General features: G+C 35.6%; 1 protein-coding gene across 1 annotated transcript; it reads right to left on the minus strand.

The window, feature by feature from the left end:
• Nucleotides 1–1,167: 1,167 nt before the first annotated feature.
• On the minus strand, nucleotides 1,168–25,702 carry LOC132556883 (hepatic leukemia factor-like). Its single transcript, XM_060221339.1, has 4 exons — nucleotides 25,597–25,702; nucleotides 23,349–23,576; nucleotides 20,452–20,670; nucleotides 1,168–1,487 (listed from the first exon to the last, which is right to left on the minus strand). The coding sequence occupies exons 1-4, from the start codon at nucleotides 25,700–25,702 to the stop codon at nucleotides 1,168–1,170; spliced, it is 873 nt and encodes a 290-aa protein (XP_060077322.1).
• Between the last annotated feature and the right edge of the window lie 279 nt (nucleotides 25,703–25,981).

Here is a 25,981-nt window from a genome sequence, read left to right on the forward strand (position 1 = left end):
GTTATTCTTACTATAATAAAACGGTATTCAATTTTAGTGACATGGGATAGACAAACCTCTCAAAAAGAACCTTGATACCAAATCTGACTGTTCGTACAAATATTCAGTAATGGACATGCCCATGAAAACTTTTAATGTAGGATATAAAAACAAATCACGCAGGTATGGAGGAATTTTGTGCTCAATAATTCCTAGAACATTTTCATAGGTCAATTTTTTTGTCATCACCACATGATGTCATTTTGCAATAAAAAAATATGTCTGGACAGTGCAGCAGTGTAAGAAATTGTCAAAAATTTTGCAAAGTGGCATAACTTTGTAACTAAACCCAATCCAGATTACGCACATTTACAATGTATAAGGATTATTGCCACTATTTCGTTAAACATTATTGTCTTTCCAAAAAGGGGAAGTAACTGAACCTGATAGGATTTATAGCCAGCAAGTATCATTAAAATAAATTCAATTAGTTTAGGAGTAGCTTTCATAGATTTCAATCTTTGAGTAATAAACACGAATAAAACATGCTCTATATGATTCTACAGATATATCTTCTAACGATGTCATGATGAGAAAACTAACAATTAATTTCTGACACAACACATGATGTCCTTGGTCCAGACCAGAAAAAAATTCATATCACACTTTCATGCAGGTTTTCTCGTATACTCTCCGAGTCGATTAAAAGAAGGTTTGGGCTGGACAAGAGAATGTATACAGCGTGGAATACCAAGATCAATGTACATGGTATCAATATCTATATCACAGAAATCTGTATCAATTTTCTTATACCGTTAATAAAACCAATCAAAATATTAATGAAATTCAATGAAACCTCATTAATCTTGGTAAACACTGTCTAAACTAAGATTATTAATCATATCCTTTAAACTATATCAATTTTATTTTGCATTTAATTTTTTTAAACCACCACTAAAGCATCAGCGGTCAATTCTATTTCAACTGATTCAGCTATCAAATTCAAGCTTCCAAATTCATTCTTATTTTCTAGGAAATGGTAAAAAAAAAACTAACGAATCATTTGTGAGAAAATAGCAAGGTAAGTGTTAAAACACGTAAACTGTAACAAAAACACCGGTTTTCTTAACAATGTGATGACTTATGACAGTCTCCATTATCTGTCTGTTATTTCCTGAACAAATCACATTAATGTTTTGAACGTTTTTGTAGAAGTAATTGTTTGAGTGAATTCGCTTCTTCACGTAAAGTTGCAACTTGAGCTCGAAGAATGGCATTTTCTTTTTCTAAGAAACTAGCACGAATTGATATTTCATCTTCACGAGACTTTCTAGCATCTCTTGATTTTTTAGCTGCAAGGTTGTTTCGTTTTCGTCGTTCAAAATATTTGCTGTCTTTCTGTTCTGAAGGAAATGCCTTCTTTTCACTTCTGGGTCTTTTCTGTGTTTGCTGTACAGCTGCTAAGGCCCTGGCTAGAGTCGGGGAGCTACCGGCTGCTGCTACTGCCGCTGAAACATTTAACATACAATATCAGTCAGTAAAACCTAGATAAGGAATGGATTATAATACATAACCTAAAATGTATAACATATATGATAAACTTTATAATAGTAAACAAACCAATGGAAATAAAAAGCTTGTCTATAAATCCACACTTCAGTAATTAGTACTTTAAGCTACAACCTTTATAGTCCATCTTGATAATTGTTATCACACCTATTTCCAGTATCAACAATACTAAAATGATAAACATTTTGTGTACTTACAGGATACAATATGTACCAGTTTTAGTGTAGTGATAATCCTTACAGTTTGAATGTCACCACATCTATTTTCAATATCAACAATACTAAAATAATTTATCATATCTATTTCCAGTATCAACAATACTAAAATGATAAATATTTTGTGTACTTACAGGATACAAAATGTACCAGTTTTAGTATAGTGATAACCCTTACAGTTTTAATGTTATCACATCTATTTCCAGTATCAATTAAAATGATAAATGTTTTGTGTACTTAAATAATAGAGAATGTACCAGTTTTTATGTAGATTGAAGAATTTTTGTTTGGTGTTGTAACAATACCTGATTAGCGAAGCCTTTACCATTGCCTAATGCTTCCTTGATTTTACAGCTACAGGAAATCTCATAAATTAGGAAAGTCAGATGCCACAAAGAAAAAAAATGATTACAATAATGTATATAGCTTTTTTATGCAAAAAACCTAATTGTCAATTATGTGATTTGTTTTGTACAAGCTATTGTAGCCCAGCTCCATGGTAACGGTACACATCTGTAGGTGTATGCACGTAACACTGTACATAAGTGATGCTAAGGTGTGGAAGTTTATTAGAAACAGATGGTGTGCACTCCACTGTAAGGTGCTGTCTATAACCTTTTTAACAGAACAAATCTGTTCTAATGCACAATTTACTCTCACTAGAAATATACACATCAATACATATGTTTGATGTAACTTTTAACCAAGATTTCTGTGTTTTTGATAATACTCCACGACAACCTGTCAAATGTCATCTCATTTCATAGTTGTTACATTTCACATGTAAATTCATACACCAACTTTTAGACCCTAGTTTCATATAAGGCCCTAGTTTCCTATAAACCTTTAGACCCTAGTTTCCTATAAGGTCCTAGTTTCCTATAAACCTTTAGACCCTAGTTTCCTATAAGGCCCTAGTTTCCTATAAACCTTTAGACCCTAGTTTCCTATAAGGCCCTAGTTTCCTATAAACCTTTAGGCCCTAAGTTTCCTATAAACCTTTAGACCCTAGTTTCCTATAAGGCCCTTGTTTCCTATAAGGTCCTAGTTTCCTGGCCCTTTAGGCCCTAGTTTCCTATAAACCTTCAGGCCCTAGCTTCCTATAAACCTTTAGGCCCTAGTTTCCTATAAAGCTTTTGGCCCTCGCTACCTATAAAGCTTTTGGCCCTAGCTTCCTATAAAGCTTTTCGCCCTAGCTTCCTATAAACTTTTAGGCCCTAGTTTCCTATAAGGCCCTAGTTTCCTATAAACCTGTTGGTCCTAGCTACCTATAAACCTTTAGGCCCTAGTTTCCTAAAACCCTTTTGGCCCTAGTTTCCTATAAACTTTTAGACCCTAGTTTCCTATAAGGCCCTAGTTTCCTTTAAACCTTTAGACCCTAGTTTCCTATAAGCCCCTAGTTTCCTATAAACCTTTAGACCCTAGTTTCCTACAAGGCCCTAGTTTCCTGGCCCTAGTTTCCTATAAGGCCCTAGTTTCCTATAAACCTTTAGGCCCTAGTTTCCTATAAACCTTTAGACCCTAGTTTCCAATAAGCCCCTAGTTTCCTATAAACCTTTAGACCCTAGTTTCCTACAAGGCCCTAGTTTCCTATAAGGCCCTAGTTTCCTATAAACCTTTTGGCCCTAGCTTCCTATAAAGCTATCACTAGACCAGAAGGACTCAGATTTTGTGTTAGGAGTGAAATTTGAAACGTTTAAATTGTGTTTACGGAATATGTGATATCATTTGTCAGAAAAAACTGTAGCTACATGAGCAAGCAGCTGCTGCAACATCAGTGTATTTTCAAATAACTTTCTCCAACCTTATCACTGCCATCTCAATCTTAAAAACTGGTCCACACTTCAATGCTGTACTTGGCAAACTTATACCAGTAGATTCCCAAGTTTTCTATCGGTTTTGATATTTTACTGTACACATAAGACTTCTCCTAACTTCCAGGAGTGGCATTCAGTCTTTACATACTCATGTAGGATTCCTATCAACATAAGTGTATCTTTCTCATTTCCTTCATCCAAATATTCTCTTGAAGGTGAAATCTATATAGTATAATGTTGAAAGGTAACGAAAATCTTCTGTTAATGTTCTCTAATTCTTAATCACACAAAATTTTCTGATATCTTTTTTTTTCTTTAAACATTTTACACACATAGAAGACATATTTTTTTTAGCAAACTTCAAGTATGTATTCCTATCATACCAATCCTTAAGTGTTGGCATGACAACAATGTCTGGTTTTAACAGGTCCTATAGTACACTGCTACATCTACACTAGCTGTAATTTGTAGCAGGAATATTTCACCAAAAATAACTCCTGGTGAGTTCTACCAGACCTGTAACTCCACTGAATTCTGATGTAATCATTCTATTGATAGAAACAGCTTTCCATTTATACCTAGACTCACATCAAAATGCCAAAAAAAAGGGTATTTCTGAGCTTTCTGTATGTATTCTCAGATCTTTGTGTGTTGATAAAACAGGTAGCTAGCTATCTCTCTAAAATTTATAATATAATGTAATTTAGACCTAGCTGAGCATTAACATCCTTTATCAACATATCAGAATAATTTCCTCTTGAATTTCCTCTTGGCAATATTAACTGTGGATTTTTTTAATGGGTTTTTTTAACCCATTGATCAATGTTTCATCCTTAACTAATTCAGGATTGAGCACAATAATCAATAGGTCTCTTGTAGACAAGGTATTCAGATTTCAACATGAAATAGGTCTCTTGTAGACAAGGTATTCAGATTTCAACATGAAATAGGTCTCTTGTAGACAAGGTATTCAGATTTCAACATGAAATAGGTCTCTTGTAGACGAAGTATTCAGATTTCAACATGAAATGGGTCTCTTGTAGACGAAGTATTCAGATTTCAACATGAAATGGGTCTCTTGTAGACAAGGTATTCAGATTTCAACATGAAATAGGTCTCTTGTAGACAAGGTATTCAGATTTCAACATGAAATAGGTCTCTTGTAGACAAGGTATTCAGATTTCAACATGAAATAGGTCTCGTGTAGACAAGGTATTCAGATTTCAACATGAAATAGGTCTCTTGTAGACAAGGTATTCAGATTTCAACATGAAATAGGTCTCTTGTAGACAAGGTATTCAGATTTCAACATGAAATAGGTCTCATGTAGACGAAGTATTCAGATTTCAACATGAAATAGGTCTCTTGTAGACAAGGTATTCAGATTTCAACATGAAATAGGTCTCTTGTAGATGAAGAATTCAGATTTCAACATGAAAGATATCCCTGCAACATCATTCACAACTTTGTTTCACTCGAAAATATTAACACTGTCAACTGTTAACAGCTGTGACTTTGATGACACAGTACACTAACTTCAGTTCCAACAATATTATCTTTCCTGGGTTGCTTTTCATCATAAGGTACACAATAATGCTTTTGACCTTGTGTCTATCACCAGAGCATTGACCTTACAAAAGCATGCATAAATATATGTTTACAAACTTAAAGGTCAAAGGTCAAGGTAACTAATATCAATATCCAGGAAGGAGTTCTTAAAAGCCCAAACAAGTTATATATTTACTGGTCATGTTGTTTGATTTGTGATCCGATTGCCTGTAGAAAATAAAGTACAAAGTTAATTTCCAGTACCACACTGTGTGTAAGTTTGTGAACAGCCAGGGTCAATTTGGAAGCCAGACCTTCTTGCAGTAGTTCACCTGAAGGAGGCTACCTCATTGAACAACATTTGGGAGGTCAGTTACTTACAATCCACTGCCAAATACAGTCAACTGCCCAATAGACACAACCATGACCACAAAGGACAGCTTTCTGAAAGCACAGTGTCCTTGATGAATTGGAACTACACAACCCTCATCTTCACTGACCAAATTTGATCACAACCCTCCAACACCAGACCAGAATGGCCTTCACTCACTGAACACTGTCAAGTCAGACAAAAGTGGCCTTCACTCACTGAACACTGTCAAGTCGGACAAGAGTGGCCTCTACTGACTGAACACTGTCAAGTCAGACAAGAGTGGCCTCTACTGACTGAACACTGTCAAGTCGGACAAGAGTGGCCTCTACTGACTGAACACTGTCAAGTCAGACAAGAGTGGCCTCTACTGACTGAACACTGTCAAGTCAGACCAGAATGGCCTTTACTGACTAAACACTGTCAAGTCAGACAACAATGGCCTTTACTGACTGAACACTGTCAAGTCAGACAAGAGTGGCCTCTACTGACTGAACACTGTCAAGTCAGACCAGAATGGCCTTTACTGACTAAACACTGTCAAGTCAGACAACAATGGCCTTTACTGACTGAACACTGTCAAGTCAGACAAGAGTGGCCTTTACTGACTGAACACTGTCAAGTCAGACAAGAGTGGCCTTTACTGACTGAACACTATCAAGTCAGACAAGAGTGGCCTTTACTGACTGAACACTGTCAAGTCAGACAAGAGTGGCCTTTACTGACTGAACACTGTCAAGTCAGACAAGAGTGGCCTTTACTGACTGAACACTGTCAAGTCAGACAAGAGTGGCCTTTACTGACTGAACACTATCAAGTCAGACCAGAGTGGCCTTTACTGACTGAACACTGTCAAGTCAGACAAGAGTGGCCTTTACTGACTGAACACTGTCAAGTCAGACAAGAGTGGCCTTTACTGACTGAACACTGTCAAGTCAGACAAGAGTGGCCTTTACTGACTGAACACTATCAAGTCAGACCAGAGTGGCCTTTACTGACTGAACACTATCAAGTCAGACAAGAGTGGCCTTTACTGACTGAACACTGTCAAGTAAGACAAGAATGGCCTTTACTGACTAAACACTGTCAAGTCGGACAAGAGTGGCCTTTACTGACTGAACACTGTCAAGTCAGACAAGAGTGGCCTTTACTGACTGAACACTATCAAGTCAGACCAGAATGGCCTTTACTGACTGAACACTGTCAAGTCAGACAAGAGTGGCCTTTACTGACTGAACTTGATGACAGTCCCTCCAACACTGTCAGCAAGAGATGTCAGTCTATAGTGTTCTGTCTAGTCCATATTTTCCAGTTAAGAGAGCTGTCAGTTTATAGTGTTCTGTCTAGTCCATATTTTCCAGTTAAGAGAGCTGTCAGTCTGTAGTGTTCTGTCCAGTCCATATTTTCCAGTTAAGAGAGCTGTCAGTCTGTAGTGTTCTGTCCAGTCCATATTTTCCAGTTAAGAGAGCTGTCAGTCTGTAGTGTTCTGTCCAGTCCATATTTTCCAGTAAGGAGATGGCTGTCAGTCTATAGTGTTCTGTCCAGTCCATATTTCCCAGTTAAGAGAGCTGTCAGTTTATAGTGTTCTGTCCAGTCCATATTTTCCAGTAAGGAGAGGGCTGTCAGTCTATAGTGTTCTGTCCAGTCCATATTTTCCAGTTAAGAAACTGTCAGTCTGTAGTGTTCTGTCCAGTCCATATTTTCCAGTAAGGAGATGGCTGTCAGTTTATAGTGTTCTGTCCAGTCCATATTTTCCAGTAAGGAGATGGCTGTCAGTCTATAGTGTTCTGTCCAGTCCATATTTTCCAGTTAACAGAGCTGTCAGTTTATAGTGTTCTGTCCAGTCCATATTTTCCAGTAAGGAGAGGGCTGTCAGTCTATAGTGTTCTGTCCAGTCCATATTTTCCAGTTAAGAGAGCTGTCAGTCTGTAGTGTTCTGTCCAGTCCATATTTTCCAGTAAGGAGATGGCTGTCAGTTTATAGTGTTCTGTCCAGTCCATATTTTCCAGTTAAGAGAGCTGTCAGTTTATAGTGTTCTGTCCAGTCCATATTTTCCAGTAAGACATAAATAATGAACCATTTACATAAGCAACTTTTGAGGGCTGTCTGTTGGTTATGTTCTAACAAATATTGACAGCACCATGTACAATGAGACGGAAAACATCAGGAGAGGCCTTGTATCTACTAGTAACAAACAGAAGGAGATCCAAACAAACAGGAATTCCAAGGATTCCAACTCAAAGAGATAAGTTAAATTAGACTACTGCTGCAATTTAAAGAGGAAAAGTTAGCCGCACACAACAGTACCTCATGTTGATCACTCAAACCTATCATTCATGGCCAAAATATGCTGCACTAACCACAAATTCTGACAGAAGTAGCCCATTACTTTAAGATCAAGGATGGGAGAGGGATTGTTACTCAAGGCTGATTTGTGTAGTGTAACTGATGGCTAGACCCATCTTCTCAAAATCTTGTTTGTAAATTCTTTCATCTGGAATATCTAAAATACAAGCATTTGTGAAATATTAAATCTGCCTGTGCATGGGGTTTAAAGAAGAGATGGTATGTGTAAATACAGACTACAATGAATTGTATGGTGAACTGTTGCTTCGTTACTGTAGCTTATCGACTTAATCAAATCTCCAGGTCCAAATTCTGATAATAACAAAATACATCAGAATTGTTAACACATTATCATTAGACATAACATTCTTTATTGATTTTTTGGGAGTTTTGTTTTGTGCTGTTTTTTTGTTGTTTTGACATAAACAATTTTTGTAGACAGCTTCTAAGATATAATTACGAAAATAACAAAGATATGATATTCTTACAACACGGAAATGGTCTACTATTACAAAAGACCCCAGTGGGATCTTTGTACCCACCATTGTTTGTTCTTTATTTGTTGTTTGAAAATCTATCTTTTCCCTCCTTTTCTTGTCTCTACTGTTTTTGCTATTAATGATCAGAAATTTGAATATTCCCTTGCAGAAATAGCAATAATAATCTTTAATTGCGAATCCAAGATGGTTCCCTTGGAAGCCATTTTATTTATATGATCAGTCCCAAAATCAAACTGGCACAACTAGGGTCCAAGGGGACCACATACATGACATTTGAGAAATATCTATGCTATAGTTCTCAAGATATAGTGATAACAAACTTTAAAGGGTGAAATTTAAGATGGCCACCTGTCAGCCATTTTGATTTTCTGATCAGTCTCAAAATCAAATGGGCACAGTTCAGGACTAAAAAGAACCAACACATAATATTTGAGAAATATCAAAGCCAAAATTCTCAAGGAAGAGTCATAACAAACCTTCAAAGTCAAAATCCAAAATGGCCATCTGATCCAATGAAGTCTTCCCAGAAATAAGGGTAACAAAAATGGTTTATGGGCGGATGGATGATGGATGGACGACGGATGGACAGACCACAGAGGAAGTGCACATTGAATAGTCCACCATTTCACTATTTGGATTTGCATTGCAGAGTTTATAAAGAATGTCCTTGGTTATATAACAATTATATGTATATAACTGAAAGTATCAAGAGTAACCTATCATCATAGATCTAATAATTCAATCTCTTAAGATGAGGGAGTCCAGAGTGTAGGGAACATATCTTTCAAAGATACCAAATTGGATCTGTTCATCTGTACAATACAAGGTGTGTGACATCTCAGTGTACAATATATAAGTTGTAACCAAACTGACTTGTCAACTTTATAGTCAGCTCATACATTTTCATACCTATGTCTACACATGCTTTTAATGTCACTACATGTCATTTCAGGCACCATAAACATTTCACTGATAAGGTACATTTCACCCATACAAAATACCATCTATATTTTACTCTATATATTTCACTGATAAGGTACATTTCACCCATACAAAATACCATCTATATTTCACTCTATATATTTCACTGATAAGGTACATTTCACCCATACAAAATACCATCTATATTTCACTATAAAAAATTCACAAGAAGTGTACATTTCACCTGTACAAAATACAACATATGATTAAGGTAGAAATGAAGTTCAGTGTAATCATCAGATCAACACAATAGTGGATGTAAGACTGATCACATCCATTCCCAATATACAAATTACCTTTACAGTTGACCTAGACAGACAGTTCTAATTAGTATAGATCATAATGGTTATCTAACAAATAGGACCAATGTGTCACATTATGTAACAAGTAATTCATACTAGCTAAGCTGTCTGGGCAGCCAGACTGACCAGAGGTCAGTAATCCCTGTAGCCAGACCATAGCTTTCAAATATGTTACACAAAGTTAGGTAACTGACCAGTTGTAGGGCAGTAGGCATGGTCAGAATGTCATTTATCCAAATGATCAAGGTTGAATACCTTTTACACCATCTTCATAACCTGAACAGATTTTATAGAGTAAATCAGACTGGTAACTGAGGATAGATCAATAAAACATTTTGTGAAAATAAACAGAGCTTGGTGTTAAAATGTCTTCTTCATGATTGTTTGAATAAGTTTCAAACATTATACCTTTACTGTTGAATAGTGTATACACAACCAACCCAGACAGACCCCAACAGCCCCGGTCACCACAGAGTAGAACCACCAACAAAGCCAAGGCATTTCATCTCATACTTTTCTGATGATAATCAATCAAATATCAATTTTCAAATTACTTATTGTTTTTAATTTCTTAATTATTCAATTTCAAAATTCACTTACAAACCCAAGTATATTAATTTTCTCACTGACTGAAAAGTTTATAAAAACGGCATCATATGAATTTCCCATATAATGTAGTATTAGAAGGAAATGTGATATTAAGTAACATGTGTAAGATAAATAATCAGGGTTACCCCGAGACGCAAGACCAACTTTTAAACCTATCTCATTAGATACTCTATCCTGGCTGTTACATCATCTATGGTACAAGAACTCCAAGTTTACACAAAAGTTTCTTTTAGTTTGGGAAATTCTCTACTTCCAAAATCGGTTAAGTGTTGAATTTAATTCAAACCAGAAATATTTTATCGTCTCCCTTGACATAACATTAATCTATATCTTGTTTCATCACTTGCACACATAATTTCCAGAAATTATAGAGCAGTTGATACGATCTGTCTGCTAGATATCAGAGGCCCTTTACTCAGAGGAGTTGGCAGATCTGTTCTCATGTTACTGGTTACTACATTCCCTTATGAATGAGGTTTTACAATATTTCTGCCCAGATCGCTATAAGTCTGTTACAACCTGATGGCCATGACTTAAGATTTGTAACTTAAAGTAAAACCCAAATATTTTTTTACGAGACTTGAATTTCACAGATTTGCCAAAACTTATCATTTCATAGGCAACTGATATAAAGGTAATGCTCAAGAAATCCTCTTGTACTAAAATTTTGTGTCAGTTTACTAAAAACCTACCGATACACATGTGGATAAAGGGCAGAACACACATGAGGATAAAGAGCACACATGTGGATAAAGAACACACATGTGAATAAAGGGCACACGTGTGGATAAAAAACATACATGTGAATAAAGGGCACACGTGTGGATAAAGGGCACACATGTGGATAAAGAACACACATGTAAAGAGCACACACAAGATCAACAGAAATATGTCACTTATGAATATAATGATCTTTTAGTATAATATAGCATTAGTGACTATTTAACAGTATAACATTGTTATATCAAATTGCTGCCCATTATGGAGGACACAAACAAAATCAGTACACTGAAGGTTAACTTCCTCACAGAGTTTTATTCCTTATACTCGGGTTTTGACTATAGCCAGTCAGGGTTTTCTATGATCAAATCAGATCAACCATGGTCTGAATATAAAATAAAAGATTTCTGAAACATATGGGAGATTCTCACAATTCTAAGCTGTTCAATATAACATTTCTGATCAAAACTTGACATCTTGCTGACATATCCATCATGATTTACCAATGTTGAAGAAAAGTGATGATCAATCATATATATGCATCAATTAAAATCACGATTTTGAAAAGTAATTGAAATTTAATAAGTCTATAAACGAGTACATCTATGTTGGACAAACACCCTACAGACAGGTTAAGCATTATTGATGACAGATATACACAATAACTTAAGGAACTGATCTAAAATGTCACATGACCTGTTAAATTTTCTTTTTCACTACTATTAAGTAAAACCAAGAAATTTAAAAGAGATACCACTGAAAACTTAGTCAAGAATCTGATACCCCGGTGTACTTTTTTGGTATGCTTTGTAAAGGTTACTTGTAGGACACCTTATAGGCAAATAAGGGATGAAGACAAACAGAACTGGGTAGTGTGTTTACCTAGGCCCTGTAACTGTAGGTAAGGATTGAAGTATGACTGCTGGTTAAAACTCGGCCCAGACATTGATGATCCAAAGTAACCATTCTGTCCTAATCCATTGTTGTCATTGTAGAGATTTGATGTTGACCCTAAGGATCCAAAGCCGATGGCTGAGGATGAAGAGTTTGGTGACAGGCTGGGAGGATGATGTGGCTGACCAGCCATCAGCCCTGATGTCATGTAGCTACTGCTGTAATCCATTTTGGACAGCGGTCATTTATAAAAGAATCACTCTGGATAAACTTCACTTTGTTTGACCAACAAAACTTTGGTACCTTAATGTACTGCAGTTTTCTTATTTTGTACACTAACACTAAAACAATCTTCTGATGTATCAACCTCAATGTTGAATCTCACTTCCCAACTAGTGATCCAAATAATCCACGGGTGACTGGTTATTAAATCCTCGGGTTCAAAAATAACTTTTTATATCTAATTAACACATCATGAAGTTCCTTTCTCCACTGAAATATCACATTGTCTTTTAATGATTACTCAGAAGTTAACTGGCTACTGTACAGAGTTCACTGAATGCCTAATGCTGACTCGTCAAGCAATGCAAGAAGAACTGACCAGTACCAAGGTGGTCAGTCAGTGTTAAAGCTCACATAATGGACTAAAAGAATGGTTCAACCATTCTTACCTAAGTCTTACATTATTTACTTATTGAGGAACCACTGGTCAGTCATGTGGAAATGGTCTAGAATTAACACTGACCGATCCTATTGGTCAGTGTATGTACTACCACAATCTATCCGGTTAGGTGATCTTGCACAACTCTTATGTATACTTGTAGGTGTTAGTAAGTAAATGGTCATTGGCCTATTAGAAGCAATACATGTTACTGATATCTAAAGCACAGTCAGCTTACATCTTGTCATATGAATTAGTAAGAACAGATTTTTAAAAAGGGAAGTCATGAACATCATGTGTGGAATACACACATACATATTGTATAAATCTTCCACTGAGCTCATGCTGCCAAATACTATTTTTTCTTGTACTACATACCTATCAAACTTTCATCTATAAGCTTTCATGATCTTCTAAATACAGAAATTTTTTATTCACTTTTTGCATTAAAACACTTTAATAAAAGGAACAATTCCTAGATACATCTTCAATTATAATGTCGTGTTTTATGTCAATTTCCAATTTTTTAACAAAATACACCATACTAGGTTAGCGCAGATTTTTGTTTTGTTGCCCTTTGTTGACCAGCAGGAGTCTGCTGTGTAACAGAGATCAGCAATACCTGGGTTTAATCAACATGAACAGGCTACCCCTGGTCAAACAGAGGTCAGTCTATACAAATTTACGTAAGTTTTATCTAAGATACTGCTCCATATACTTGGTACGAGGGAGTCCTGCGTCAATATGTATTTACACAAACAATACCTGTTTTCAACGGTTACTTCATCACTAAATACCTATGTATTACAAGTACTATACAAAGTTCACGACCAACTTAGTCATTTACACAATAATTTTCTGTGAATCGTAATCCTGATTTTATACATATCTGTAGGATTTATAATGTTAACTAGAGTTCAAAACCGAAGTATTATTTTGTTACAATGGTATGATGTGGTCATTGGGCAACAATGCTTCATAATGATCCTAAATTCTTTTTCACAAATTACTCATTAATTCATTTTATGGTTGTTGTGCACATTTGTATATGAACCATAATTTCTGTCTTTAATAGACCAGAACTCTGTACGTATGTAATGTTAGATCAGATTCAGACAGGTTTCTATGAAACTCACTGAGCCTGTCATATTCTTTAAAACAATGATGGTATTTTGTTTTTTTCTCTTTTTGTTGATAATTACTTGTGTGCCCCCTGGTCTTATTTCAGAAAATAGATCACTTTACATCCGGTAAGAGGGTTTTTGTTGAATACAAATGCAGAAGTAGCTTTTGTACACCAATATCGTATGTTGCATTATAATCATAGTTAAATTTGAGTTTTTTTGAAAGTAAGAAACATTCAGATACAATTGTTATTGTTTCCTAAACTTTCTTAGCAAACAATATTATTTGCCAATTTTAAGTTTAAGTCTACTTACATAAAACAAAAAACAATCCCATTTCACCAACAAATTCAAATACCTTTGTCTAAAATCTCTTTACTAATTGGTGTCAATGATCTTTTAGAAAATTTAACTTTTGTTCTGATAATTAGTTAAAGTTAAATGGCAGAAACTACTTAAAAAATGGCAAAAACTGGTTTACTTGTTTTACTGCCAAAAATGTCTGAATATGTAACAGGAAATAAGCATTTTGACTCGTTTATAATTTATTTTCCTGAATAATAAGAATTCATGACAGGATTTGTTTCCAGCAAATGTCTTTGTTAATCAAGTTGCAAAAGAATGATACTGGGATTATAAACAGAAAAAAAGATTTTTTTTCAATTTTGATTTGACTGCCACAAATCTCCATCGCAACAGAAAAATGAAAATTTTGGAAATTTGCTTAAATCCTTTATTCAAAAGTGTTTTGAAATTTAACTTTTTTTCAAGACTTTGTTTTGACGGGAAAATGCTTGGGAAAAGTTTTCATAATAATAAAAGAAAGAGTTGTGCGACCCTTTAAATATTTGTTATTTTCACCCAAATGTCAAAAATCAAGAAACAGACTGAAATATTTATATTTGGGTCCTAAAATTGAAGAAAAAATCTCCACTAAGTCAGCATTCTTGTATATCAAATCTGTGATTGGTGGTGATAATTCATGAAATGCTTTCCTTTAGATCTGTGTATCACAGACTTGGTCAGGTTGTATACAGATGCTTTCATCATTTATCACACAAATCAGTCAACCATAGCAAAAAAACTGACCATCCTAAAGTTTAGAATGGGGCCACAATAAGGGATCACATCTAAATGTATTTGAATTCAGGATAGACACATTTGTGTAAATTCTTGCTTCTTAACAAAGAGGAAGTGAAAGTGAAATGAGTAAATCTGAATGAGTTAAAGTGTATATAATGTAGCTGTTTTGAGAATTTTTAGTCCCTGACAAAAATTAATTAAACAATGTACTCTCAAATTCTTTCGTAGACTTAACCATCCATTTTCATCCCTGTTTTCCATAGAAAATTTTTACCAATGCATCATGGGAGAGATAACAATATTTTCATCATTGTTAAATTGACCTAGCTCAGACTAGGATTACTCCTAATGGTTTATTATCTATATTTCCACAATTCATTTTTGTGTCATCGTCAAAGTCAACTGCAACAGAGACAAGAAATAAATAACAGAAATAGATAGCAAGTCTAAACACTTCAGTATAATTTGGATAATTCAAAAATTTATCAACAATAATTTTCTATTCAAATACTAAATCCAAACTTTGCCCCCTTACAACTGGCCCAATTACTACCTAGTATAGATAGCAACAGACCATTGAGAAATTCAAGTGAATTTTATGGTATATATAGTGCTGATGAAACATAGATCAGACAAATTAAATTGTTTTAAGCAAAGCATTGCTGTATGTATGTTATTGAAAATACATGACAGTACTAGATTTAAATCAATAAATAAGGCGGTGAATACTGACTATTCAATCCATCATAACTATTGCTTTGTTTTGTGTGAAAACATTTTTCATTATTACCCCTAAAGGGCCTTTCGTGGATGAACGACCACCACTTATACATGTTAAAACCATGGACACTAGTACCTAGGCCATCGGTCATTTATCATAGTATCAAAAGATACACAGGTGCCAGGTCAAGTGATGGTGATCTAAACGGAATGACTTGTAAAGCTTACTGTCCATTTGTAAACAAATTGTAACATATCTCTAACATACATCAGATAGAGGATAGAATGTGTCCTCTTTAGGGAACATGTGGTGGCAGTCATCCAATCACAGTGATATCCCCTCAGTCCTGTAATATCACCATCTAACAGATCGGTTCTGTAGGTTAACAACAATTTACTGTTTTCAACAAACAATTTAGGCATCTTTCCCATTCCATGAAGTTTTTAAGAACAGATCCCCTAGAGGTCAACAAGGGTTGTCTTCCCAACTGGTTTTTAAAATATAACCTTGGAAATGTTTGCTCATTCAATTTATCTCCCTGACAACAGCCAGGATCATTTTGAGGATTCTTCTTGTGGTAGCCATTGACTACCGCATTGAACAACATGTGAGAGACCTGTCACATTCCATCCAGTGTAATAGGTTTAATGTTTCTTGCCCTCAGTCAACCTTGACAGCAAGGACTGGTCCATTTCTAATCTTTCTGAGATACATAAACTGCCAGGGATACAGAACCTCTAACCTTCTCCTAATGATTGGCCATGTATCCTTACCCTTTGTAAGTATAGGTAACACAACCAAGCTAAACATGCACAATTCAATACAACATCTAGAACACCGTGCTGAGTCAGAATTGATAATTTTCAGAACTTTGATACACTATAACTCCAACATTATATTGGTATTATCGCTGTTTCAAACTTCAATATTTCTTCAATGGCGAATGGCCAGCCATTCTTCAATTTCCATTTCAAACGAATGCAAAAATCATGCCACACAGAAACAATTTTCCATAAATTTGTAAATAAGATTCAAAGCTTGAAATATGACTTCCCCTGGTTCTCTGGAATTGACACACAAGTGAACAGAACCTTTCAATAGTTTCTTTCTGTTCAATATATCTAATAGAAATAATTTTACAAAAAAGTAGAACTGCATTAACAATATCTGTTCTCTTTCCATACCAGATCTTTGAAGGAAATAAAGGAAACCCAAAATACTTCTGACTGGGAAGGATTTCATAAAATAGTTCTCGCAATTGTAGTACAATTTTAGAGTAACTTGTCCCCATACAATGTTGGAATTTTCTAAAATTGTGAAGATATTCTTAATTATTTCTTTATTTTATGAAAACAGCACAGTTAAGGCAAAGCATAAAAAACCAATCAGTCCTTTTATTGCATCAGTGTAATATACTGAAGGCTTGTGATTCCTTAACAATAGATACCAGAGGGATTCTTTAAAAAAAAAAATGGATCTTTTCCTTTCATTTCTGTTCTCTCCTCTGTTTTCGCTGACAACTGTACAAAATTTGAAATCCCCACTGAAGATATAGGGATAACAAACTTTCGTTGTAGAAATCCAAGATGGCTGGCCATCCTCTTTAATCTTTTTTCTCTGATCAATCCAAAAATTAAATGGGTACAACTTGGGACCAAGGGGAACCTACATATGAAAAAATAGTGATAAAAATGTTCATTGTTGAAATCCCAGATGGCTGCCTGTCAGCAATTTTACTTTTCTCATCAGTCCTGAAATTGAATGAGCACAACAAGGTACCAGGGAGAATCTACATATGCCAGACATTTTCTTTTTCTGATCTAGGTATCAAGAAAAAAACAACAGAAATTTTTATGCACGAACCAAGGACCACGGACGAAGGGTGATCTGAATAGCCCACCATCGGATGACAGCAGGCTAAATACAAAAGGATTCCAGGAACATGTTATGAGGGAAACAGTAGACTTAGCAGTGTTCTTGATGGCCTACTGTACTTGACAATGGGTACTTTCCTGGCCAATTTTGGAGATACAAAGCTGTACCAAGCATAATCATCTCTTTTCGACACGTACAAGGAAGAATGAAAACATTTGTGGCAGCAGTAGTAGTTGTCTCTTAAATCTGGATGTTATTATTGTTAAGTTATAGATAATTGTACACCAGTGATTATTGTAGTATTTTACAGGTGCTTCATCCCATTATAAACAGATGTCATGTCTTCTCAAAAATAAGTTCCAGATGAAAAGCTTCAGTCCAAGTCTAAAATCAAATCGCCGTCAACACAGCTTCAATATCCATCTACGATGAACTTTGACATGATAAGAAAATGCTTTGAAAATGGAGTTAATTATATTTTCATATTTTCTCTTCTAATAAATATGATGCTGATATAAAAAGCAGCAACATCAACAATATCTTTGGTGTCTTACTTAAACATGTTCATTTACATGATGCATGTTAAACACAATCTGTCAATATATCTTATACAATACGTAGCAAATAAGTCATGTTAAAAACGAACACAATCTCTCAAAATGTCTACTATGTTTCCCAGGCCATAAACCGCACCTGAGTATAAGCCACAGGGATTTTAATGATTTTGCGATTTTATCAACATATAAGACCTACCGGGATATAAGTCATATCCTTTCTTATGATGTGGTAACCGTTATGTTGATCAAAGTTTGTTGATATAACAGACAACGAAAGCAATTTATCAAGATCGTCAGTGAATTATTTGATATCAGTTTGTAACTGAATTGTACAGTTAATCCTGTATTTTATTGACCCGTTTCAAGAAATGTAAAAAAGCAATTACCAAACCCAATTGGCATCGGCGTCTCTCTTTTAAATATTAACAAAGGCCCTCCTTGCATGCTGACAAAATTCTTATATTCTAATATTATTCCTTGTAAGTTACACCAAGTCATCCTTATCAAAAACAAGCATGGCAGTCACTCTAGAATTTGACCAGATGACCTATTGATCCCAGGATGCAACAGGCTATTGTAAAATTTCACTATGGCTTCCAAAAGCAACTTTGAAAGTTTCTTATTGTGATTCATATTAAAGGGTATGATTAATTCAATCCATGAGAATGCTATTTCTATTTCAATCTTAAAATCCTCCCATATATGACTGTAATTGATGGTTCTAGATGCTCTGTTTCAGTCACAAACATGTGATGGACAAGTACTCGTAAAAACCTTGGTACCAACATCTCATACTGGCATACTGGTGTCTTTGGTTTAAATCACCATGTAGATGATACACCAAGGACATATGTACAGGTAGCTACACACCTAGGACATTATGTACAGGTAGCTACACACCTAGGACATTATGTACAGGTAGATGTTACACCTTATGTACAGGTAGCCATACACCTAGGACATTATGTACAGGTAGCTACACACCTAGGACATTATGTACAGGTAGATGATACACCTAGGACATTATGTACAGGTAGATGTTACACCTTATGTACAGGTAGCCATACACCTAGGACATTATGTACAGGTAGATGTTACACCTTATGTACAGGTGTCCATACACCTAGAGCATTATGTACAGGTAGCTCGCACCTAGGACATTATGTACAGGTAGATGTTACACATTATGTACAGGTAGATGATACACCTAGGACATTATGTAAAGGTAGTCATACACTTAGGACATTATGTACAGGTAGATGATACACCTAGGACATTATGTAAAGGTAGATGTTACATCTTATGTACAGGTAGCCATACACCTAGGACATTATGTACAGGTAGATGTTACACCTTATGTACAGGTAGCCATACACCTAGAGCATTATGTACAGGTAGCTCGCACCTAGGACATTATGTACAGGTAAATGTTACACCTTATGTACAGGTAGATGATACACCTAGGACATTATGTACAGGTAGCCATACACCTAGGACATTATGTAAAGGTAGCCATACACTTAGGACATTATGTACAGGTAGATGATACACCTAGAACATTATGTAAAGGTAGATGTTACACCTTATGTACAGGTAGCCATACACCTAGGACATTATGTACAGGTAGCTACACACCTAGGACATTACGTACAGGTAGATGTTACACCTTATGTACAGGTAGCCATACACCTAGGACATTATGTACAGGTAGATGTTACACCTAGGACATTATGTACAGGTAGATGTTACACCTAAGACATTATGTACAGGTAGATGTTACACCTTATGTACAGGCAGATGTTACACCTAGGACATTATGTACAGGTCGATGATACACTTTGGACATTATGTACAGGTAGATGATACACCTAGGACATTATGTACAGGTAGATGTTACACCTAAGACATTATGTACAGGTAGATGTTACACCTTATGTACAGGTAGATGATACACCTAGGACATTATGTACAGGTAGATGATACACCTAGGACATTATGTACAGGTAGATGTTACACCTAGGACATTATGTACAGGTAGATGATATACCTAGGACATTATGTACAGGTAGATGTTACACCTAGGACATTATGTACAGGTAGATGATACACCTAGGACATTATGTACAGGTAGATAATACACCTTATGTACAGGTAGATGATACACCTAGGACATTATGTACAGGTAGATGATACACCTAGGACATTATGTAAAGGTAGATGTTACACCTTATGTACAGGTAGCCATACACCTAGGACATTATGTACAGGTAGCTACACACCTAGGACATTATGTACAGGTAGATGATACACCTAGGACATTATGTACAGGTAGATGTTACACCTAGGACATTATGTACAGGTAGATGTTACACCTAGGACATTATGTACAGGTAGATGTTACACCTAGGACATTATGTACAGGTAGATGATACACCTAGGACATTATGTACAGGTAGATGTTACACCTAGGACATTATGTACAGGTAGATGATACACCTAGGACATTATGTACAGGTAGATGTTACACCTACATATACCAAAATTAAAAACCATTTTGAAGCTTTTTATTTCCTGACTTACCTTGTCCTAACATGGATTCTGTGAGGAACGTATCCACTGGGTTTGTGTAGTTAAGGTTAGAAGATCGAGTCTGGTTGATACCTTTATCTGACAGTCGCCTCATCGGTACAGGTTTGGCTAGCAAATGTTGTTGTGAGGCCGCAACCATAGCCGCAACAGACATTGTCATGGGACCATGCTGTACATGGGATGTCATGTTTTTATGGTTTTGTGGACTTCCTGAAAACCAATAATTAATCTTAGTGATAGTTGAAAGTTTAATAGGCATTATGAGTCTTGTAAACCAAAAATGTTATATTAATTGATAAAGGGGAATTACGGTAAGTATGATGTATTGAAATTTATCAAAATTATTGAAACAGTTTGTGTCACACGAAAGATTTTATCGATCGTTTATACAAATATGAATCATCACATTATAAAAATAATACACAAAGAATTAACATAAAAAAGAACAAATTATGGGACAGTTTCAGATGGCCTCCCTTTATCATTATATGTCAATAGTTTAGACTGAGAGTAAACTTTAGAAGAAGTTCACTGGAAATACATTCTACTTCTACTATATTAACATTATGTCACTTGTGTAAAATTGGTTAAATCAGTGCTGACTATACTTGGTAAGGACCATTCCAAGACTCGACCAGAGCAATGCTAGTTGGTGCTTGACAAGTCTCAATATATAAACATCTGAATATTTTCATGAACACCTAGTCTGTTAATTAGTTTTTACGTATAATACATGGTTGCTTCATAGCGAGACTATAGATGCATGACACTGTGTTGAATTGTTTATAAAGCATACGAGTGCTGCTAGATGTTGCTGATAACCTGTTGCAATATTTCAAACCAACCAGAAACCTAGGATAGGTAGTAACAACTAGTTCCAAAGGCTGTGACAAAAGGCTGAAACCATAACTGTGTTTGGGGCTGAAACTGTTACTGTGTTTAAAGCTGCAATCGTTAAACCAAGTTTGGGGCTGAAATCGTAACTGTGTTTGAGGTTGAAACCGTACCTGTGTTTGAGGCTGAAACTGTAACTGTGCTTTAAGCTGAAACTGTAACTGTGTCAGTATCAGGGACTATAGAGGGTAAATCAGTATCAGGGACTATAGAGGGTAAATCAGTATCAGAGACTATAGAGGGTAAATCAGTATCAGGGACTATAGAGGGTAAATCAGTATCAGGGACTACAAAGGGTAAATCAGTATCAGGGACTATAGTGGGTAAATCAGTATCAGGGACTATAGAGGGTAAATCAGTATCAGGGACTATAGAGGGTACATCAGTATCAGGAACTATAGAGGGTAAATCAGTATCAGGGACTACAAAGGGTAAATCAGTATCAGGGACTACAAAGGGTAAATCAGTATCAGGGACTATAGAGGGTAAATCAGTATCAGGGACTATAGAGGGTAAATCAGTATCAGGGACTATAGAGGGTAAATCAGTATCAGGAACTACAAAGGGTAAATCAGTATCAGGGACTATAGAGGGTAAATCAGTATCAGAGACTATAGAGGGTAAATAAGTATCTGGGACTATAGAGGGTACATCAGTATCAGAGACTATAGAGGGTAAATCAGTATCAGGGACTATAGAGGGTAAATCAGTATCAGGGACTATAGAGGGTACATCAGTATCAGGGACTATAGAGGGTAAATCAGTATCAGGGACTATAGAGGGTAAATCAGTATCAGGGACTATAGAGGGTAAATCAGGGACTATAGAGGTTAAATCAGTATTAGGGACTATAGAGGGTAAATCAGTATCAGGGACTATAGAGGGTAAATCAGTATCAGGGACTATAGAGGGTAAATCAGTATCAGGGACTATAGAGGGTAAATCAGTATCAGGGACTATAGAGGGTAAATCAGTATCAGGGACTATAGAGGGTAAATCAGTATCAGGGACTATAGAGGGCAAATCAGTATCAGGGACTATAGAGGGTAAATCAGTATCAGAGACTATAGAGGGCAAATCAGTATCAGGGACTATAGAGGGTAAATCAGTATCAGGGACTATAGAGGGTAAATCAGTATCAGGGACTATAGAGGGTAAATCAGTATCAGGAACTACAAAGGGTAAATCAGTATCAGGGACTATAGAGGGTAAATCAGTATCAGGGACTATAGAGGGTAAATCAGTATCAGGAACTACAAAGGGTAAATCAGTATCAGGGACTATAGAGGGTAAATCAGTATCAGGGACTATAGAGGGTAAATCAGAATCGGGGACTAAAGAGTTTAATCAGTATCCGGGACTATAGAGGGTAAATCAGTATCAGGGACTATAGAGGGTAAATCAGTATCAGGGACTATAGAGTTTAATCAGTATCCGGGACTATAGAGGGTAAATCAGTATCAGGGACTATAGAGGGTAAATCAGAATTGGGGACTATAGAGTTTAATCAGTATCAGGAACTACAAAGGGTAAATCAGTATCAGGGACTATAGAGGGTATATCAGAATCGGGGACTATAGAGTTTAATCAGTATCAGGGACTATAGAGGGTATATCAGAATCGTGTACTATAGAGTTTAATCAGTATCAGGGACTATAGAGGGTATATCAGAATCGGGGACTATAGAGTTTAATCAGTATCAGGGACTATAGAGGGTAAATCAGAATCGGGGACTATAGAGGGTACATCAGTATCAGGGACTATAGAGGGTAAATCAGAATCGGGGACTATAGAGGGTATATCAGAATCGGGGACTATATTTGGTGAATTGGAATTGGGGAAATTTTTGGTTAATGCAGTGTTTGGGACTATGGTAGTTAAATTCTGGTTGTAATTTCAGCAGGATTGGGTAAAAGGATGTGCATTTTTCATATGTATATGCAGTATGGCTCAGGGAAAATTAAAGGGGAGTAACTCCTTATGTGTCCCTTTACCTGGTGGGGTTGGGGGTAACCCCTTTTCAGGTTTCATTGCGTAATTACTGTTGTGTGGTTCATAGAGACCTGCTGCTGCAGTAGTTGTCGTTGATAATGCCATTCCTTCTGTGTCATGGTCAGTAGACATATTCATCATCGGCACGGCAACGCCTTCCATATTGGCTGCATATTGATCCATATAAAACCCTGGGCCACCAGATGGCTTGCGTCCTGCAGATCCCCCGGCTGGAAATTAGGATTAATGCAACATAATTATTTTTTTATTTAAACCATTTTTCTCACAAACAAAAAGAAACACAATTGCAATAATTTCTTGAAAAGTGGGTAAAATTGCTTAGTGAATTTATGAAATTTTCTTACGTGTAGTGAACTATATGATTTTATAAATCAAGAAAGAAACATTAAAACATTCAAATTTACACCATACTCTTGTTCTCAGTAACATTTTTTCCCCATGGAGAGAAGTCCTATAGTTTAAAATAGCAATGTAATTGAAAAGTGAAAGTACAAAAGCTACTTATGTATATATAATAGGTCATTATTTATTCCAATGCCTCTGCTAGGACTTGAACCTCTTGCTTACTAGTCTGATGCTCAACTGATTGAGCTTAAGTTCTTTCTAGCCGAGTGCTATATTGCGACTAGTATTCACCAGGGTTAGGTATCAGCATTTCTGCTGAAACCGAATCACTAATACCTGCATACAAACACATGTATGTACTTGTATCTACATCTGAAGAAGAATAAAATATAGCTGATGTTGGATTATAACCTCTGAGGTCGTGTAAATCTGACAGCATGTTAAGCTATTTCTTAAAGTGTTAACTTACCATAAAATCTATATAAACACTTAAATTCTCATATGTACCTGCAGTCACATTTTCCCCCTACTCATTGGTATATGAAAATTTTGATTTCTTTTTTCCATTTCTTTTTTCCTATCAGGTAATTCCTGAAGTACATGATGAACATGTATATCTCATTTTCAACATTTCCATGACAAGTAATCTGAATGTACTGTAATTTTATAAAATCTCCTTGTACATGTACCATAAGTTCTTCAGGAAGACAGTGTAATGAACTTTCCACTCTATGAATGAATAAATTTGGGACACTTAAAAACAATACTTCAGAAAAATAAATCAAATCATTATTTTGTACAAGGAACATTCATTTTTGTTTGGTGATAAAAAAAATTAATGTTCAACTAACTTATTTTATTTCATTTTTACATTAATTATGGGAAACCAATTATGCTTAGCCTCACAGCAAATGTGGTAATGAATGGATTTTTTAAAGACTTACTAGAATAGTACTTCATACAAGTTCATTAACCCGTGCCTTAACCTATTATTTGAATGTATTGAAATGGGCAATAATGAGGAAAGGTAGAAAATGCATTTAATTAAATACTAAATGAGACAGTAAACCATTTTTGGGCAAACTGAAATAACAACATTAACAACAAAAATGGAAAAAATATTGGTATTGAGGTTTTGACACTGTTTCAATAAGTGTGAAAATAGCTATATTTTTAACACTTTTAAATACAATTTATGCTTTTAACTTAAAATGAAAAATCTAAATGAAAATAAGGCAACAATGTTGTTTATTGAACCTTTCCTATTAAATATATATCCCTTGTTTAAGGAAGAAATTTAAAAATGTAAACAATTGTGAAATCACATATCTTTATATATAATCATATTAAGTACAAAAATTAAAATATAGAATGGGGTTTTATTTTTTCCTGACAATAAGCATAAATTCCAACCTTGATCTTTAAAGAATAATAAATATTCTTTTAGTTCCCCGTTATCATTTTACAGGGACAAATTTCCATTTCGTAATCAGTATTTTATTGCAGTCTATGACTAATAAATATTATTACAACAATCAAACTATTAAACTTAACAATAACAGTAATCCGATGGCCTGCGGTCATTTTGACATTTTTTCTCGGTGACTACCCGCCTGGAAATCATCAACAATAATCACATTATATTACTACAAATGACGACTTTTTCATCCACTCGTGCTGTTAAAATCGTAAGTTCGATCATTTCGTCAGTATTTACGTAATATTTGTATATACCTTGTCGTTATGATACGTTATGTAACGCAGATGAAAGTGGATCAGCTATCAAATATACGCATAACCAACATGGCTACCGTTCAATGCACCCTACAAGGTCAATGGCCACACAATCCGAGTGACCATGAGGTGCGGTCAAGAAATTCTTACCGAAGTTTTCATTTTCTTCGTTATGACGAGAAGCGTAACTGGACATCTGACTCAAAAGTGAAGGATCCAGGTCAGGTGTAAAATCACAAAATGCATCTTCCGCCATTGTGTAATGCACAAATAGTTTGGTCAGGATCCACCATCACCCGTAAACACTTGCTTTGTTACGTCACGGACACTGACACAAGCCCATGTCCAGGCTGCGCAATAGGGCGAGTCCATCTTATTCATGGGGGCGGTGTTTACAACTGACCACTAAACAAATTGCGGTAAACTTGTGTTTTCGCGGTAACTGTACATTTAGCACGTGCTTTGGTTACGTATGTTGCATAAATTATAGTTTTGTGGATATGCATTTTAAATAAATTTCGTCAAAGTATTGTTT

Source organism: Ylistrum balloti, unplaced genomic scaffold, assembly GCF_031769215.1.
Source record: "Ylistrum balloti isolate Yb309-2 unplaced genomic scaffold, AGI_CSIRO_Ybal_v1 Utg370598, whole genome shotgun sequence".
NCBI lineage: Eukaryota > Metazoa > Mollusca > Bivalvia > Pectinida > Pectinidae > Ylistrum > Ylistrum balloti.